The following is a 17194-nucleotide window of genomic DNA, read 5'->3' as shown; positions in this document are numbered from 1 at the left end:
GTCTGCGGAGGCAGCCGGCCCTGCCCAGGGAGGTGGAATGCCCGTGCTTCCGTCCTTACTGGGGGCGGCGGCCGGGCACAAAGTGACATTCAAGAAGACAGGAGTTTGCGTCTCTGGCTCTCGTCCCAGGCTGCCCCCAGCTTCCCGCCTTGTCCAGGGTGACGGTGTGGGCGGGGCAGTCGTGCCGGGCAAGGGGCGGTGGACAAGGGTAACCCCAGCCAGCTTTGGCCCTAGGCCTCTTGGAGTCCAGAACCTTCCTCCCCACCACCAGTCCCTTTGAACAGAGACCACTGGTGGCCGCCTCGAGGCCAGCCCAGAAGGGGCAGTGCCGGCTCTTGCCGGGGCGGTGCCGGCAGGCCAGCTCAGGGAAAAGGGTCGCGTGCCTGGCTAAGCTGGGTGGCCCGTCTTCGAGGGCCTTCAGTTTTGATGGCTCGACACTCCTTGGCCGTGTTCTGTCCACTGTCCCAGTGGGGACACCTCTGGGAGCCCTTCTTCCGCTGTGGCAGCCAGCACTGAAGCGCGACCCCACAGCGCGACCCCATGAGCTCACTCACCCTTGGCTGCCGTCCTGTCTCCTTTCCTCAAATATAACTTCTGTGGTCCTGATGTTTACCTGCAAGTTTTGTGGCCCAGGCTGTCCACAGCCCGGTCCGTGGAGGCCGGGTTTCATCTGTGCAGACCCCCAAGTGGAGAAGGATCACCTCGCAGTGTCATTCGCTTCTCAAGTCACCCACTCCTGTGGCCTCAACCTCGATGCCTCGGGTGCCTGGGCTCCGCCAGCAACGGCCTGGACCCGGCTCTGCCGGGGCCCCTTGACGGGGGACCAGGCGTGTCCTGCGTGCGAGAGTCGTTGCAGGCTCTGTTCCACTCCCAGCGGCCCCCTGCTCCTGCAGGGATGAGCCCCGCAGCCCGTGGGCAGCCCGCCCTGCTGTCTGACTGGCCACCAGGCAACACGCCGCTGTAACCAGCTGCGGCACACACGTGCTTCCCTGGAGTGAAGGCAGACGCCGTCCTTTAGGGTCCTGTTAGGGTCCCTGGCCTGCCCCACCTGCCACCTCCCCACCTCCAGCACTGAATGGGGCAGCTGCTGTGAGGGGCAGCGGGCTGGTCCCCAAGGCCACTGGGGTGCGGGGCTCGGGCTAGGCTGCCCTCCCCCCACCCCCTAGCTCCGAGCATCCCGAGGAGGGAAAGCGGAAGAGCGTGAGCTCACCAGGCCACTCTCGCCCCCAGGTCAACCTGGCCTACGCCTACGAGACCAAGGACGCGCTGTGCCTGGTCCTGACCATCATGAACGGGGGCGACCTCAAGTTCCACATCTACAACATGGGCAACCCCGGCTTCGAGGAGGAGCGGGCCCTGTTCTACGCGGCCGAGATCCTCTGCGGCCTGGAAGACCTCCACCGCGAGAACACCGTCTACAGGTGAGCGGCGCTGCCCGGGCGGCGGTCCTCGTTGCCCGGGGAGCCAGGCCTGGTCGGCGCCAGGGCAGGGCAGGAGTCAGCACCCCCCACCCCTGGAGCCCCAGGGCTCCCCGCAACCGAGGCCATGAGGCCAGTTGCTCTCCGGCCCCCAACGCTTAGGGACACCGCGAGTGCGAGTGATGCTCCCCAAACGGCCAGCGCCTCCAAGTCCCACACGGCGCCCGGAGCCCAGCAGGCCCCAGGGAAACTTGGGCAGGGCCAGTGGCACAGGGGCCTGGACCTTGTGGGGCCAGGCGTCCAGATCTCTGTGTTCCTCTACACTTTAAGTAGACATTTGCCATACTCCATCATGTGTTTAAATCTTGGCAAATATTGATATTTCGAAATAGGACGGTTATATCACACTCTTTGAGGGGTCCAGTGGATTCCAGTTGCTGTGGCAAATTGATTTCCACCATCGTTCATCTTAGAAAGGCTGAAACGCTCTTTGATGGCGAGAGATTGTCTATCATTTCCTTCCACACACCCTGCTCCCCACGGGATGTTCCTGTAATGATATATATATATATATATATATATATCTTTTTGCCTAAAAGTCATTGATCAGCATACATGACACAAATACATGGATAGATATACAATTTTTTTAAAAAATTCCCTTTGACCGGAAGGCTCTAAGTGTTAAAACAATTTCTTCTGTCAAGTCGGCATTATAATTATCAGTGTTATAGTAGATCTCATTTCTGATGGGTCCTTCGGGGCCCTGGGGGTTTCTACACCTAGGACAGGCGCTATGGTAACACTCAGGAGGGAGGAGCCTGCTTTTCTCCTGTAACTTGGGAGAAGAGTTGGTGAGAAATGGCATCCCAAGAGTTGGCAGGACACTATGATGTCAAGAAACCCATACCCTTACAACTGCCGGCAGGTGGGAACCCCCGACAGTCTCAGCCACCCCCCCCCCCCGCACATGCACCCCAATTTGAAGACCTTTTTGGTCGAACTCCTCCTCCTCTTGGGAGCCCAAGAACGTTTTGAAAGAAAGAATGATCTTGAGGACATGCCCTTCCCCCATACTGTCTCCCGGTGCTTTTGTTTTGTTTTCATTCAAGTGAAAAGAGAGTCAGGAAATTTTTCCTAAGTTTTGAATAAAGATGCCGCCACTTGATTGCCTTTCACTGAAAAAAAAAAAAAGAAAGAAAAGAAAGGAAGAAAAAGGGAAACAGAACCTCCAAGTTTCAGCTCCTCTTCTTCTAGGGAGAAAGAGAAGCTCGGTGCGACCTCCCTGGCCCTGGCCACCGGCCAGGCCGCTCCGTGGGTTTGGTTCTGGCCAGTGCCCGCTAGTGAGCTGTCACTCCAACCTGGTGACCCCTGGGTCATTGGGATGATGGCTCTTGCCCATATTTAGAATTGTTAACACATCAAAAGAATGCAAGTTAAATAACAACAACAGAAGTATTTTGTAATAAATACAAGTACACATAGACACCAATTATCGTGTTGTGAGGCCAGCCCACTGGATTTGGGTACATTAGCCGTGCCCCAGGAGGACAGCTGCCATCAGTTAAATAAACAAAGCCTGTTAATTGAAAACCGGAGCCTCTATCCAGATCCCATGTTCTGCTTGCCCCAAGGCTTGACTGAGTTGCACACACTGTCCTCTGGGCTGTTCTTTTGTCCATAGGGAAAACCTTTTACTAGTAAAACCAGACCCTTCTGTGGCCTCCCCCGCACCCCGGGAATACAGAGGTTTCCTTTCTTTTGTGCGAGATCCTGCCATCAAAGAGACATTAGGGAGGGATGGGGCAGTCACACCTACAGCTGTGGCTTCTGGCCATGCTTTCTCCAAGACTGTAGTGTAGCTAGAGTTGGGGGGTGTGCCACTCTCCTGGGAGCCCCATCCCGAAGGGGGTCCTTTTCCTGGGGGCCCCTTCCTCTCCCCTACAATGCCATCTTCCCAGTTGTACAGCTGGTGCCTTGTTCTCAGTAACTTCTCTTCCCTCCTTCCCAGGCCCCGCTCTGCCTTCGGGGCTTCCTAAGACCTCGGGGCTTCGCAGCCCTGGGGGCCGCTGATGGGCAGACAGGTGCCAGGACTGGCATTTTCCTAACCGTCCCAGCGTTCCCCAGGCTTGGGAAGATGCTCGTGGCAAGCAGCTGCCTTTGTTTTAAATTACTGGAAGGAGAGGAATTAGCTGGAGATCATCTTGACTCAGAGAGAGACCAGACAGCCTGAGCCTGGGGGCGGGAAGGCAACACCCTGCGGCTGCGCAGGCCTGGCTGGCCCAGGGAGGTCAACCCGGATGCCACTATGTCCTCGCTGCCCGGGCTGCCCACACTCTGATGCTCGTTGTTTTTTCCCTTTCAGAGATTTGAAACCTGAAAATATCCTGTTAGACGATTACGGTAAGTCGAGGGAGGCCCTTTGCCTGCTCTGTAGCTGATGTGAGCACCGGGACCCACGGAGAGCCGAGCGCCTCCCAGGCCTCCCGGGGAGGCCGACCCCGGGCCCAGGGCACCCAGGGAAGGCAGTGGCATGGGCGGATCTCCTGCTTGGTGAACAGGCAGCATTAAGAGAATGAGGCGTCCAGAATTCCAGAGAGGCTGGGCAGATGCTTAACCTTCCAGCAACTTCTCTGCACCTTATCTCCTCTGTGAAATGCAAACGCGTCCTGCCCTGCCCACTACGAGGAGGAGGGTGGGGAGGCTCCCACAAGACAGCTTGAGGGGAAATGTTTGTGACACCAGCAGCTCTAAGTGTGTTGGGCATCGGTATTTGAGTATGACCGTGGTTGTGTTCTCTGGGGTGTGAGTCCTGGGGTAACAGGAGCAACCACAGTGACCCCTCGCAACTGTTGAGGGTTTTGCACCTGGAAAATAGCTTGCACATCTTTTATCTGACTAGCTCTTCCCAGCTGCACAGACAGGGGCAGGGCAACATCCCTATTCCCATTTTACAGATGAGAAGACTGAGGCTTATAGGAGCCAGCGTGCCAAGGTCACCTTGCAGTGTTAGTGAGGAGATCAGAGCAGAAACTGGGGCTCCTCCCAGCAGGCCCCAGGCCCCCGGAGCGTCTAGCAGAGGGAAGGGAGAAAGGGGAGGCAGGTCGCCGGTGACCTGGAGTGAGGTCTGCGTGGGCTGCTGCTGCGTGTGGGAGCAGGCAGAGGCCCCAGGCCTGCCACTCCTCTCTGGACGAGCCCAGTGTCCCCTGCAGCCTCAGAACCGAGCCTACGTGATGCCCTGCAGCTGGCAGCTGGCATCCACACACCTTCCCCTTTCCTGTCCGGGGACTCCACGCAGATCCAGCCTGGCGGGGTCTCTGGAGCTGGGCCTTGCTGAGGTCCAGGCTGGTGTGGGGCCTTGGCGTCCACAGGCAGGGAAGGGGAGGCGACATGTTCCTTCCTGTGGGGTGAGATGTGGCTGTAACCCTGACCGGGCGGGCTGCAGACAAGACAAAGGCCGAAGCTCGGCTCTCAGCTCGGTGTCCGTCTCGGCCTTGGGGGTCAGCCCTGCCCCGTGAGCCCCGATCCCACCTCTAGACTCGGCCAGGCCAGGCCAGACGTTTCCCCTCCTCGTTTCTCCAAAGGGGAAAAATCAGCAACCTCCAAAGACCAACAAGGCAGGTCAGGGAGTTGCTTCCCAAATTGCTTTATAATTTTTTCCCCTGAAGCAAACTGTTGCAAAATGTCAGGAGAAATCTCACATTTTTCCCATGAAGTAATCCCAGAACCAGGCCAAGATGTTTTCAACTCGTGACCTCAGCCTTCCAAGAAGCCTGTTCGGATATTCGATGAGGCGGGTTGGCTGGTGTCCAGCCAGACCCAGGCACCCTGCTGCAGCTCGATGTTTCACTCCTAAAAATTAGGCATCGCCCCCCGTCCTTTAGCACCCGTGCCCAGGGGACGTGTGGTCACCCTGAGAGGCAGACTGGGGTACCCATCTTCAGCAGACAGGTGGAAACCTCGAGAGCTCGCATGCCTTGCCCAGGGGCGCGCGGCAGGTCTGGGGCCCTGGCCAGGGTGGGCCAGGTGTCCACAGCTGCTCACCCTGCTGTCCCTGCTGTCCCCTCAGGCCACATCAGGATCTCGGACCTGGGCCTGGCCGTGAAGATCCCCGAGGGAGAGCTGATCCGCGGCCGGGTGGGCACCGTCGGCTACATGGGTGAGTGCCCGGCGGGCCCTGATCACACGCCACGCCCCCAAGCCCACGCCCGGAGCCTTCACCTCTCTGTGTGTCACTGGTCAGAGTTGCTGTCACCCACAGCGCTGCTAGGGGGAGGCCTTAGCCAGCCGGTGGGTGGGGAGGGCTGGAGTGTGGGGCCCCAGGTGACTTGACCAAGCTGAGCTCTCTGCAGCCCCGGCCCCTCCTGTGCCAAGCCACTGTGGGTGGCCAGAGCGCACAGCGCAGCTGGGGGGAGGCCACACTGAAGTGTAGGGGTCTGGGTGGGCTGGTGGACAGCCCTTTGGGGAGGAACCCCAAGAAGAGGGAGGTCATTCAGAAGGGCCCCAACATGCAAGGAGCGCAGCCCACTGCGTCACCAAGCGTGATTCTGAGCAGGGACCGGCCTTGGGCTGCCTGCCCTGCCTCCCCTCCGCCTGCTCTGAGACCAGCGACCTGGGGGCTGGAGCTAAGTCTGTCCCCTAGAATCCCCCTGCCCGGCCCTGTTCCTGCACACCCCTACTTGCCCTGGGAGGTAAGGGGGGGCCCAGAAGGCCCTGGGCAGGAGATTGTTGCCCTCTGGCCAGGCTTGTGCCAACAGCAGATACACAGGGTTCTGTACCCTGTCTCCTGTGCTAGAGGGTCCTTTTCAGTCTGCATGGCATTGGGCAACTGTGGGGTGTGCCTGTGTGTACGTGAGTGTGTGCATGCCCGTGCAAATGCTGATGGGTGACACACAGGTGGTAGATAGCGGGCGGATGGTTGGATGCATGGGTGGATGATAGCTCTCTCTGCACACCTGCGTACACATCTGCCCGTGCATTGGCGCGGCTCTCCTTGCGCACACGGTGTTGCGTGCACCTGTCTGCCCAGCCTCTGTGGTGTGCGTACCAGCACGTGTGGATGCATTGCCTGTACACGCGTGTGGCCAGATGATGCAGAGCTGTCTCCTTTGCACTTCTGCGGTGAACCTATAAGTCATTTTGTCAAAACGGCAGAGAAGACGTAGAGGTTATTTGAATTCCAGATACACTTTTAATAATCTTTAATCTGGATGGACATACCTTTATTCACGAAACAGATGTGTACAGTACCTGCTCTGTGCCAGGTGTCATGCGTGTTACTGGGGGCACAGCGGTGAACACAGTTGCTCACGTTCTAGTCCGGGAGACATCACGGGAGCAAAACATTCACATCTACTGTGGCCAGAGTTACAAAGCCACAAAGTCCTTCCAGAAGGCTCCCTAGAGGAGGTGTATTTACGGCAGTTTGTGGGTGGAGCAGTGGAGGGAAAGTCTCCCAGCCACGACACTCCAGGCCTTCTGTGAGCAGCACCATCACTCGTGGGCGCAGGACACCCTGAGGCCCAGCTGGGGTAAGAATCGGTGCCGGCTCTGTCCTGCCACCGCCGTCTCTCACGGCTCTCCGTCCCCTCCTCTGTGCCCAGCTCCGGAGGTCCTGAACAACCAGAGGTACGGCCTGAGCCCCGACTACTGGGGCCTGGGCTGCCTCATCTACGAGATGATCGAGGGCCAGTCGCCGTTCCGCGGCCGCAAGGAGAAGGTGAAGCGGGAGGAGGTGGACCGCCGGGTCCTGGAGACGGAGGAGGTGTACTCCCACAAGTTCTCCGAGGAGGCCAAGTCCATCTGCAAGATGGTGAGTTCCAGCTCCCCTCCCTGCCCCCCGCTGTCCCCAGGACAGCAGCAGGCTGAAGGGACCGGGGTCTGCGCACACCAGGGCGGGGGCCTTGCAGCCCGCCAAGCCAGAGGAGCCGGCGCTCTTTGCTGTGGACTGTGGCGGTCAGCAAGGTTTCCAGGAGAAATCTGGGGAAGGGGCAACGGGGAACAGCATGAGGTACCCCCACATCCGGCTCTGTGGGGTTGTGGGGACTTCAGCACAGGACAGAGAAGGGACAGCCCAAGAAGGTGCCCAAGGTACAAAGGGCCTGGGGCAAGCCTTGCCTATGACCTTGGGCTCCCTTGGGCTCTGGATCCCAGGGCACAGCTTCAGCCCAGGGACTGCAGGTGGCAGATGGTTGTATTTTCACAGTCTTTGAACATCTTATAACAACGTTTTGTCCACTAAACGGAATGCTGGTCACACCAGCGTGGGTTGGCTCTGTACGACAGCGTCTAGGGACAGTGAGATTGGGCCCATCTGTGGGCAGGGCACACACAGTGACATTTAGACAGGCTGGGTGGGGGACACCAGTTAGAGGAAGGACTGGCGGGAGCCTTTGTAACTGTCAGAGCTGGGAGTGGGGTCCACCCTCGACCACTGCCCATCCCCCAGCCCAGGCTGGCCCTCGGGGCCTTCCTTTGGGAACCAGGGCCAGTGGCCTTGCGGGGAGATGGCCACGTCCTGCTCCTGCCTGGCCCTCAGGCTCCCTAGTCTGGCCCATGCCCCGTGGGGCCTCCTCCCCTGGTGCTGGGCACAGATGTGCTGGCACCCCTCTGCAGGCAGCTGCCCTCTGGTGCCAGCCACGTGGGGACAGGCAGGGCCAGAGCGCCCAGCTCCACATTTGGCATTTGTGAGCCCACAGACTTCCTCTCCCCAGCCCTGCAGCCGAAGCGCAGATAGGCAGGCCAAGCCCCAGGTGGGGCTGCTCTTCTACTCACCTCTGATCCAGAGGGCCTGGGGGCAGAATCGGCGTGTGCAGGAACAACCCAGGCCGAGTTTAGCAGGCCAGGGAGCTGATTGAAAGTAGCAAAGCTTCTGCCTCCAGAAGGCCTGTGGCCCCGGAGGCCCTGCCCCTGCAGCCGGCTGCCCTGTGCGCGGCCACTTCCTCTCACCAGCGTCACTCTCACATCGTAGAGCAGTGGGAGGAAGACGTTAGGGCTGCATCTGCCGTCTGACCACGTAGATCTGTCATTTGCGCGTCTGACAGACCCTGAGGGAGGGACGACGTGTGCACACACAACGCGCCCCCAAACCACGTGGCCTGCGGTGCAGCTGGGGCCTCAAGGAATCCGCAGGGTCCTCGCAGCCAGGGTGGGGGTGGGTGGCTGGGGGAACAAGGTGGTAAAGGCCAGGTGCGTGGAGACGAGGGTGCCAGTGATGTGTGGCCACGCCGTCACAAGGTATCTATCTAGTGACGCAACTGGACCAGGGATCACCACATGTCCTAGGTCAGGGTCAGGAATTCAGAGACGTGGGTCTTGAAGACTTCAAGGGACCAGGGACGTGCTGAGGGGACAAGGAGGCGGGGGACCCCACCCCCACCCTGTGCCCCAGTCCCCCACTCTGGCTTTGCTACTGGGGCTCTGCTGTCCCTCTGCTTCCCCCTGGTGGCCACTGTGGGAAGGGCAGCACGGAGCCTGTTGCTCTGTGCGGTCCTGGCCCGTGGGCCCAAAACCACTGTCCTCCTGAGACCTTCTCTGTCTTCTCTTATGAATGACCCTGGAGTCTTGGGGTTCTGGTCTTGAGCCTCCTGCAAGCCCTTAACCACAGCCTTTCAGGTCTGGCAACCAGGCTTGCCTTGTCCCCTCCTACTGGCAGGGGCTCAGGACACTGCAGGGCCTGACTTGTCAGGAGACCTTCAGGGCTACTTCTAGGCTCTGGTGGCTCAGCCTTACCTGCCTGAGAGGGCCACTGCCCCACAGTGAGGAAGCCGGTCCCCGTCCCCCAGTGCCTATCCCCGATTCCATCTTTTTTTTTTTTTTTTTTTTTTTTTGAGACAGTCTCACTCTGTTGCCCAGGCTAGAATGCCATGGTGTCAGCCTGGCTCACAGCAACCTCAAACTCCTGGGCTCAAGCGATCCTCCTGCCTCAGCTTCCGAGTAGCTGGGACTACAGGCATGCACCACCATGCCCGGCTAATTTTTTCTATATATTTTAGTTGTCCAATTAATTTCTTTCTATTTTTAGTAGAGACAGGGTCTCACGCTGGTTTTGAACTCCTGACCTTGAGCAATCGCCTGCCTTGGCCTCCCAGAGTGCTAGGATTACAGGCATGAGCCACCATGCCTGGCCTCCCGATTCCATCTTGACAGCCATGGAACTGCTCCCCTCCCCCAGGGTCTAGTAATACTCACATCCCACTGCCCTGTCCCCTGCGTCCAGCCCCTGGGCCTAGACCTCAGCCTCCACCTTCCTCAGGCTCCTGCTGAATCCAGCACTGGGCCTTCCCCACCCTGCTCCAGCCCCTCCCTCTGGCCCTTCAGCCCATCAATCCTCCTCCTCCAGGAAGCCCACTGTGACTGCCCAGCCTCCCCACCCCACACCTTCTCTCCCTCTCACTTCTCCTGGTGTATGTGCACCTGAAGTCACAGTTGCAAACTCTTTACGTGACAGCGTGGTCACAAGCCATTTACCTGATGCCAGGTTGCAGACAGGCAGCACATGGGTGGGTGTCTTGTTCAGCCACACAAAGATTTAAAAATGAGGAGTGGCCAGGCGTGGTTGCTCACACTGTAATCCTGGCACTCTGGAAGGCCAAGGCAGGAGGATTGCTTTAGAGTTTGAGGCTGCAGTGAGCTATGATCACACCACTGCACTCCAGCCTGGGCGACAGAGAGAGACCCTGTCTCAAAAAAAAAAAAAAAAGGAAATTTCACATAATAAGCTGGATTTTACGGCTTTTCTTGAAAAAAGCAGAAGCCCCAGGCCCTGGCTACCATTGTGCCGGCCCACCCAGCACACTCCCCGCGCCCTTCTCAGCTCGGCAAATGTGAACAGGTGCCGGCTGTGCCCAGGCACTAGGGATGCAGTCGTGGGAGAAGCAGACGAAATCCCCGCTCTCCCTGTGGGCGTGTGACCACAAGCGCTCGCGCGGCGCAGGGCAGCCCTGCGCCCAGACCCAGCAGGGTGGGGCAGCGGAGGCGGGACGTTGGGGAGGCGCAGGACCAGGCGTGTGGAGGACGGTGGACTCAGATCTTTCACGCTCCTCTGCCTCCGGGCCTCGGGCAGGAGGAGAGGCTCCGCGCGGGCCTCACGGGCGCTGTCTCTCCGCAGCTGCTCACCAAAGACGCCAAGCAGAGGCTGGGCTGCCAGGAGGAGGGGGCGGCTGAGGTCAAGAGACACCCCTTCTTCAGGAACATGAACTTCAAGCGCTTAGAAGCCGGGATGTTGGACCCTCCCTTCGTTCCAGACGTGAGTAGCCACCCCTCCCCACCCCGCCCCTCCCAGGCGTCCCAGGCCCATCCTGACCCAGAGTGTGGGGCATGCCACCGTCTTTGTGGGGACCGAAGGGTGCTCACTGCCCCTCCCCCAGGCCAGTCCCCGCCCAAGCTGCAGGTGAACCTCACGCCCCGCAGCGCAGATGGGTGTGAGCCAGGCAGCCCCCTCTGGCTGTCCGAGACTTGGGCACCCACCCAGGCCTGGGGGCCCAAAACACCCCGTCCAAGCTTCGGTTCCCTCACCTGTCCAGTGAGGCCAGGGACGCCCACTCCCCTAACCTGCCCCAGAGATGGAGGGTGAAGTGGGAACTGAACGGAGAGAGTGTTCGAGAGCACTGAGGGCCGCCACGTTCGGTCCCTTTCAACTAGCGCGCACGGAGCACCTGCAGGTGGCTCTAGGTTCAGGTGGGGCTCAGCAGGTGCAGTGGGCCTCTCGATGAACAAGGCGAGGCCCCTCCCCCAGCAGCCCAAATCACAGGGACCCCAAGGTGCCGCATCTTCCCCACGGGGTCCCCACGTCGGTGCGTGAGGCCAGAGCCCAGCTAAGGTAGATGGCCCCTGAAAGCCCCCTACGTGGTCCGTGAGGCACAGGCTCAAGCTCCGGCCGAGGCAGCCAGGCCCGGCAGGGCAGGCCCGTGTGCTGCGGTTCCGGCGCCTGTGCTGTGTTTGTCGGGAGTCGGGGAGGAAGGCCTGTGCTGCCTCTGCTCCTTCCTAGCTCCTGCAGATTGGGAGACCCAGCCCTGGCGGGGTTGGGGCTGCTGAAGTCATTGTGTTCCTTCTGCACGGCTCATTATGCACAGCTCTTCCAATTCTGTGCTCAGGATGGTGGCCTGCAGCAGACGCAGGGGGAGTATTTACACCACAGCAATCGGCAAAGGCGGTTACTATAAAGCAGGGTTTCCTGTCCCCTCCCCCACAGCCAGGTGTTAACATTTACTGCACAACGCAGTGCGGAGGATGGTGGGGACAGTCCCTGGCACTCCGTAGGTGGGGATTCCCTGGGCCTCGGGGGCAGGGCAGGAGGGCAGCAGACCTGGGAAGCCAGGGCCCTACTGGGTGCAGACGGTGTTAGGGGTATCACACCACTGACCCCACCCGGCCAGTTACGTTGTCGGTGCTGGGGGGTAACCAGGGCATGCTTTCTCGGGGAAGAAGGGGCTGCTGAGAACGCAGAGAGTAAAAGTCACCGAATGCTGCAAACTTGACCTACAGACAAACTTCAGCGGGTGGTGAGGAAAGTACTGAGGATGGCATTTGCTCTCAACCCCGGCTGCCCATTCAGAATCCCTGGAGTGTGAAAAAAGTACTAATCTTGGATTCAGTCCCAGAGAGTCTGGGATAAGACCTGGGCCTCAGAGTTTTTAAAGCCTCCCCAGGTGACTGTAGTGTGCAGCCAGGTGTGAGAGCCACTCGCCCGTGTTTTAGGAAATGCCACCAGCCACAGTTTGTTGTTTATTTGTTGTTTGTTTCTACATCAAGGGCCTCGGGAATGGCCACTCCTGGTGCCCCTGGAAACCATATAGAGGGACTGGGTGCCCGTCACAGCTGTCACTGGGTTACTGCCCTAGATTGGGAGGAGGTGGCACCCTGGCTGGGGGTATGGCAAAGGTCGACACCCAGGTGGCCACCCTTGTGGCCTCTGAGCTACCTGTTGCTATGGTGATGGGATGAGATTAGTCACGGCACAGGAGATATTTCTCGACCTCCCTGCACACTCCCGGCCCTGTGCCAGGCCCCAGGGGACCCCATGGGACACACAACATTTGGTTGCTTCCTTCATGGAACTTACAGTCTGCAGAGGAGGAGAGGTGTCAGCAAACGCCCTTAAATAACAGCAGAAACAGGAGTCCCGAGAGGAAAGAACAGGAGGCCTGGGAGGGGAAGAGCGGGGAGAGGCGGGTGCTGCATGCGGAGCTGGCCCGGCAGGGCTGGGAGGAGGCGGCTCTGACAGTCAGGGTGACCAACCGTCCCTGTTTGCCCAGGACTGTGCTGGTTTTAGCACTGAAAGTCCTGTGTCCTGGGCAAACCTGGACGGCTGGTCACCCTGGGTGCGACCCTGGCCGCCTCGAGGTGGCAGAGTCCCTTACAGCATGGAGCTCGGCGTGGTGTGCACAGCGCTGCTCACCAACTGGGTCAGTGTCCTCTCCCCCGGGACACCCCTGTCCCTGGGCAGCTGAGGCCCACAGGCTGGCGGGCCACTCCGTCCGTGTACCAGCGGAGTGCATGGTGAGCGCAGGTTGCAGCCCAGGGAGCCCTTGCGAGCTGGGGCCTTTGCCCTGGGACCGGTGTACCCCACTGCCTCCCGCCCCAGGCCCCACGCCACCGCCAGGGCTGCCGCCACAATCACAAACCACAGTGCTATGATCGACTTAATCTTTTTCACGTCTATTGACTCTTTTTAAAATAAAAATAAATGTATTCTAAAAGGAAACTATTCCAAGGAAATAATAGCCACGAAAGGGTGCGTTTTGGTGTGCCAGGCAAACTTACGTTCCTAGGCAGATTTTTTAAATGCTTCCTTTCTTCTAATGTTCATTTGTGAACCACCCAGGGCTAGCTTCACGGGTTTGCCCTGTGCAGTCACCCCGGGCCCGGAGCTGAGCTCAGTGTCCTGCTGTTGCCATCATGACATTCTGATTTTTGAACGTGGGGCCTTGCCTCTTCGTTTTTGCACTGGGGCCTGTAAATGACGTGGCTGGCCCTGGTGCCTCCTGAGTGTGCCGAGTTCCGAGGTGGTGCACGCGCAGGGCTTTGGGGACCAGAGGACTAGTCGTAGCTCCACAGGAAGACATCCCCTCCCCCGCCCTGCTGCCGCCCATGCACACCTGGGCCCAGTGGCTTGCTGTGCAGGGGACTGCCTCCTACATATGCCATAAGCAGGAGGCCACAGCACGCAGCACTGGAAAGCCCCAGAAAGTGCCCCGGGACCAGTGCTAGAGCCCTCCTGGCATGCCCGAGGCCCTCGCTGAGTCTGTGACTGATTCACAAACTTTGAATTAACCAAATGTCAGGAGACTGGAGGCAGCCCTGGTCCCTCTGTCCCCAGCCTGGAGCCACCTCTGTAAAGTCCTCATGTCCAGACCCCCAGGCTCCCACATCCCCTGGGAAGCCACCAACCTTGACCTCCTAGAGGGCAGGGGCCAGCCAGGCCCATCTCTGCCCTGGCACAGAGCAGGCCCCAGTGTACGCCTGGTGGCCCAGGAGATAAAAATGTTCCCACCTTAATAGCAGCTCCCAATCAGGCTTGGTAGTAAGCACTTAACCACAGCCCTGTGCCCAGGTGCTTCCCCCATTTTGCAGGTGACAAAATAGGCCTTGAGGGACATATGACTTGCCCAAAGTTCTCAAGGACCCCAGCTGGGACTGCAGCCCAGGCGTGCCTCGCTGCAGGACCTCGGAGCTAAGCCGCCACCCCCGCTGCCCTCTCATGGGAGAAGGGGCAGGTGATGTTCCCCGGCCATCTCCCAGCTGCGGCATGCCCCCCTCAAGGCAGAGTCCCCTGTGGGTCCTTGCTCTGGCCCCAGGGCCCCAGCATTCATTCTATCTGTGGAGGAGGAGCCCAGGGGCCACTCTGTGGCCAGTGCAACCCCTCGTCTGTTAGATGACTTTAGGAATGTTGCCACCTTCCTGATTCTGTGGGCCTTAGGGTCAAGAATACCTGACAGAGACATGGGGATGCCCAGAGGTGCCGAGAGTGGGGGCTTAGGGACAGAGGTGCCCTACCTCCCCCGTGGCCCAGCCTGGAGAGACCTGGATGACCTGTGGTATGTGTGCGGGAGGGATGGCAGGAAGGGGCCCTAGAGAGGGTGTCTGGGCACCCCAGCTCTTGCTTCACCCTGGCCAGCGTCCCTTTGGCGGGCCTGCGAAAAGGCAGTACAGCTCCTGGGGAAGACACTTCTCTGCTTCCCCATCAAAGCCCCAAGGCCCACTCTCGGGACACCAAAGCCGCAGGCAGGACCCATGTGTGACCACGTCCTGTCCCCCTCTCAGCCCCGGGCCGTGTACTGTAAGGACGTGCTGGACATCGAGCAGTTCTCCACCGTGAAGGGCGTCAACCTGGACCACACGGATGACGACTTCTACTCCAAGTTCTCCACGGGCTCTGTGCCGATCCCGTGGCAGAACGAGGTGAGCAGGGCGGTCACTTGCTCTGCCCTGAGAGGCAGGGAGCAGTCAGCCCCTCGGTGCTGCTGGGGGGACGAGGACAGCAGAGGAGCTGCGGCTCAGGCTGCAGGGCCGTCCCCTGTGGCCTGGGGGAGGGCAGGGCGGGGCTGGAGTGGCCCAGGAGGGAAAAGGAATCGAGACAGAGATGCTGCAGAGGTGACTCCGGAGAGGTTTGGCTGGGAAAAGAAGACAAAAACAGGCGGTTGGCGGAGGCCCAAGAGGCTGAGTTGGGAGAGGTCAGAGCTGCTTAGAACAAGACAGGGAGGCTGGGGCGGCGGGCGGCCGGATGTGGGTTTGGTGGCAGGAAGACCGGTGCACCCCTCAGGCGGCTTCTGTTTTCCCGGTGAGGCTGCAGCAAGGTGGTCAGCGCGGCAGGGGCGGTGCCCGCCACGGGAGCCACTGGGCGGGACGGCTGGGGGCTCCGGGGAGGGTGGGCCCCCGTCCAGCCCCGATGACGGACCGCGTTTCTGCACGACCTCTCCAGATGATAGAAACAGAATGCTTTAAGGAGCTGAATGTATTTGGACCTAACGGTACCCTCTCGCCAGACCTGAACAGAAGTCACCCTCCAGAACCGCCAAAGAAAGGGCTGCTGCAGAGAATCTTCAAGCGTCAGGTGAGAAACCGCACCTGGCGGGGCCCCGGCCCGCTCCCGTGGGCAGCTGAAGACCCACGGTAGAGACCAGAGCTGCGGGATCCTACTTACGTGGGGGGCTTGTAGCAGCCTGGAAGGGACAACCAACGGGTCCCAAGCCCCCCGACACCCACTGTGGCTGATGGGACGCCCCCGGGCGGGGTGGCAGGCAGGGCCAGCCCAGCGTTTACCCTCCTGCAGGGTTTCTCACTTGGACGTTGCTGGCATTTGGGGCCAGTTAATCCTTTGTGGTGGTGGCGTTTGGTGGGGGGCAGGACACCCCGATGTCCCTCATCCCTCAGTTGTGACAGCCAAAAATGTCTCCAGACATTGCCAAATGCCCCTCGGGGGCAAAATCACCGGAGGTTGAGAACCACTGTCCTGTGTGGCCCTTGCAAAGACCGCCATATGTAGATAAGGACTCGACATCACAGAGAACAGGGAGAGCAGGTGTCAGGGAGGCATCTGCAGGACCTCTGAGCCCCAGTCATGGTTGCCGTGCCCTCCGGCTGGCAGCCTGGGCAGACTTTGCCAGGGCCAGGCACTTGCCAGAGCCCTTTGCAGTCTTGGTCTTGTTTTACTCTCCCAACAACCCCATGAAGAAGCTGCTCCTACCCCACCTTGCAGGTGAGGAAACCAAGAGACTAAATACGGCCTGCGGTCCCTCCGCCAGGAAGGGAATTCCAGCCCAGCCAGGCTCACTCCGGGCCTGCAGGCGGAACCAACGTGGGCATCGCAGGAGGGGCCGCCTCCCCCTGATTTGGGGTTCTATTAATTACCTTCTCTCCACCCCCGTTTCTCCCACACCCCAACCCCAGCACCAGAACAATGCCAAGAGTTCGCCCAGCTCCAAGACCAGTTTTAACCACCACATAAATTCAAACCACGTCAGCTCGAACTCCACGGGCAGCAGCTAGTTCCCGCTCTGGCCTGGTGTCTGCGGCGGCCCGGCCGGCCCTCCTGCTGAGCAGCGGACCCGGGGAGCGTCCGCTCTGGCCGGGCGGCCGGGGAGCCCCCCGGGAGCCGAGGAAGGAGGCCGTTCACCTGTCGACGTAGAACCTCGCGGTTTCTCAAAGAAATTTCCACTCAGGTCTGTTTTCCGAGGCGGCCCCAGCCGGGGTGGACTGGATTTGTCCTTGTCGAACATTGCAATAGAAGTCCGGTTGGATCTGATAACTTGCACGTATTTTAATAGCGTCCTAACTAGAACTGAATTTTGTCTTTATTATTTTTAAAGAAAAGTTTTGTAAATTTCTCTATTGTCTCAGTTTACATTTTGTATATTTGTATTTAAATGAAAGTCCGACTTTGAGGGTGTATATTTTCTGTGCAGCCACTGTTAAGCCATGTGTTTTAAGGCATTTTAGGGGGGCGGGGTTTACAAAAAAAAAATGTGACTCAAGACTTCCAGAGCCTCAAAAGAGAAAATGTTTTTATTAAATGTAGAAAATGATTCACAGTTCACTTTAAAGGATTGGTTGTATTTACCCACATCCATCTCTATAACCTTCTCCTCACATCGGAATCACCATTCTGTTGGCTGTAACCACCTGAATTAAATGCCCAAGACACACTTGGGACTCCTCCACCCCTGCTCCAGCCAGAATGTCCCCTGTGGGGGCCCAGGGTGTCACCCGGGGTGTGCCCTCCTCCTTACGGGGTGCACCGTGGTCGCTTCCGCCTCTGCCGCCTCTTCCTTCTGGAA

General features: G+C 59.3%; 1 protein-coding gene across 2 annotated transcripts in view; it reads left to right on the top strand.

Moving 5' to 3' along the window:
* The window catches only part of GRK5 (G protein-coupled receptor kinase 5), a 192667-nt gene extending 175982 nt beyond the window's left edge, over positions 1-16685 (top strand). For both annotated transcript variants that reach the window (XM_012739156.2, XM_076009754.1), the window contains exons 9-16: positions 1231-1421; positions 3784-3821; positions 5488-5577; positions 7022-7230; positions 10528-10665; positions 14682-14819; positions 15340-15471; positions 16308-16685. In XM_012739156.2, coding sequence (XP_012594610.1) covers positions 1231-1421; positions 3784-3821; positions 5488-5577; positions 7022-7230; positions 10528-10665; positions 14682-14819; positions 15340-15471; positions 16308-16406 — 1035 coding nt within the window. In that variant the 3' untranslated portion in view covers positions 16407-16685. The remainder of the gene's footprint in view (positions 1-1230; positions 1422-3783; positions 3822-5487; positions 5578-7021; positions 7231-10527; positions 10666-14681; positions 14820-15339; positions 15472-16307) is intronic.
* The last annotated feature ends 509 nt before the right edge of the window (positions 16686-17194 follow it).

Source organism: Microcebus murinus, chromosome 14, assembly GCF_040939455.1.
Source record: "Microcebus murinus isolate Inina chromosome 14, M.murinus_Inina_mat1.0, whole genome shotgun sequence".
In the NCBI taxonomy this organism is placed as follows: Eukaryota; Metazoa; Chordata; class Mammalia; order Primates; family Cheirogaleidae; genus Microcebus; species Microcebus murinus.
Note: the sequence above shows the minus strand (reverse complement) of the source record. Positions and strands in the feature narration are given on the sequence as shown.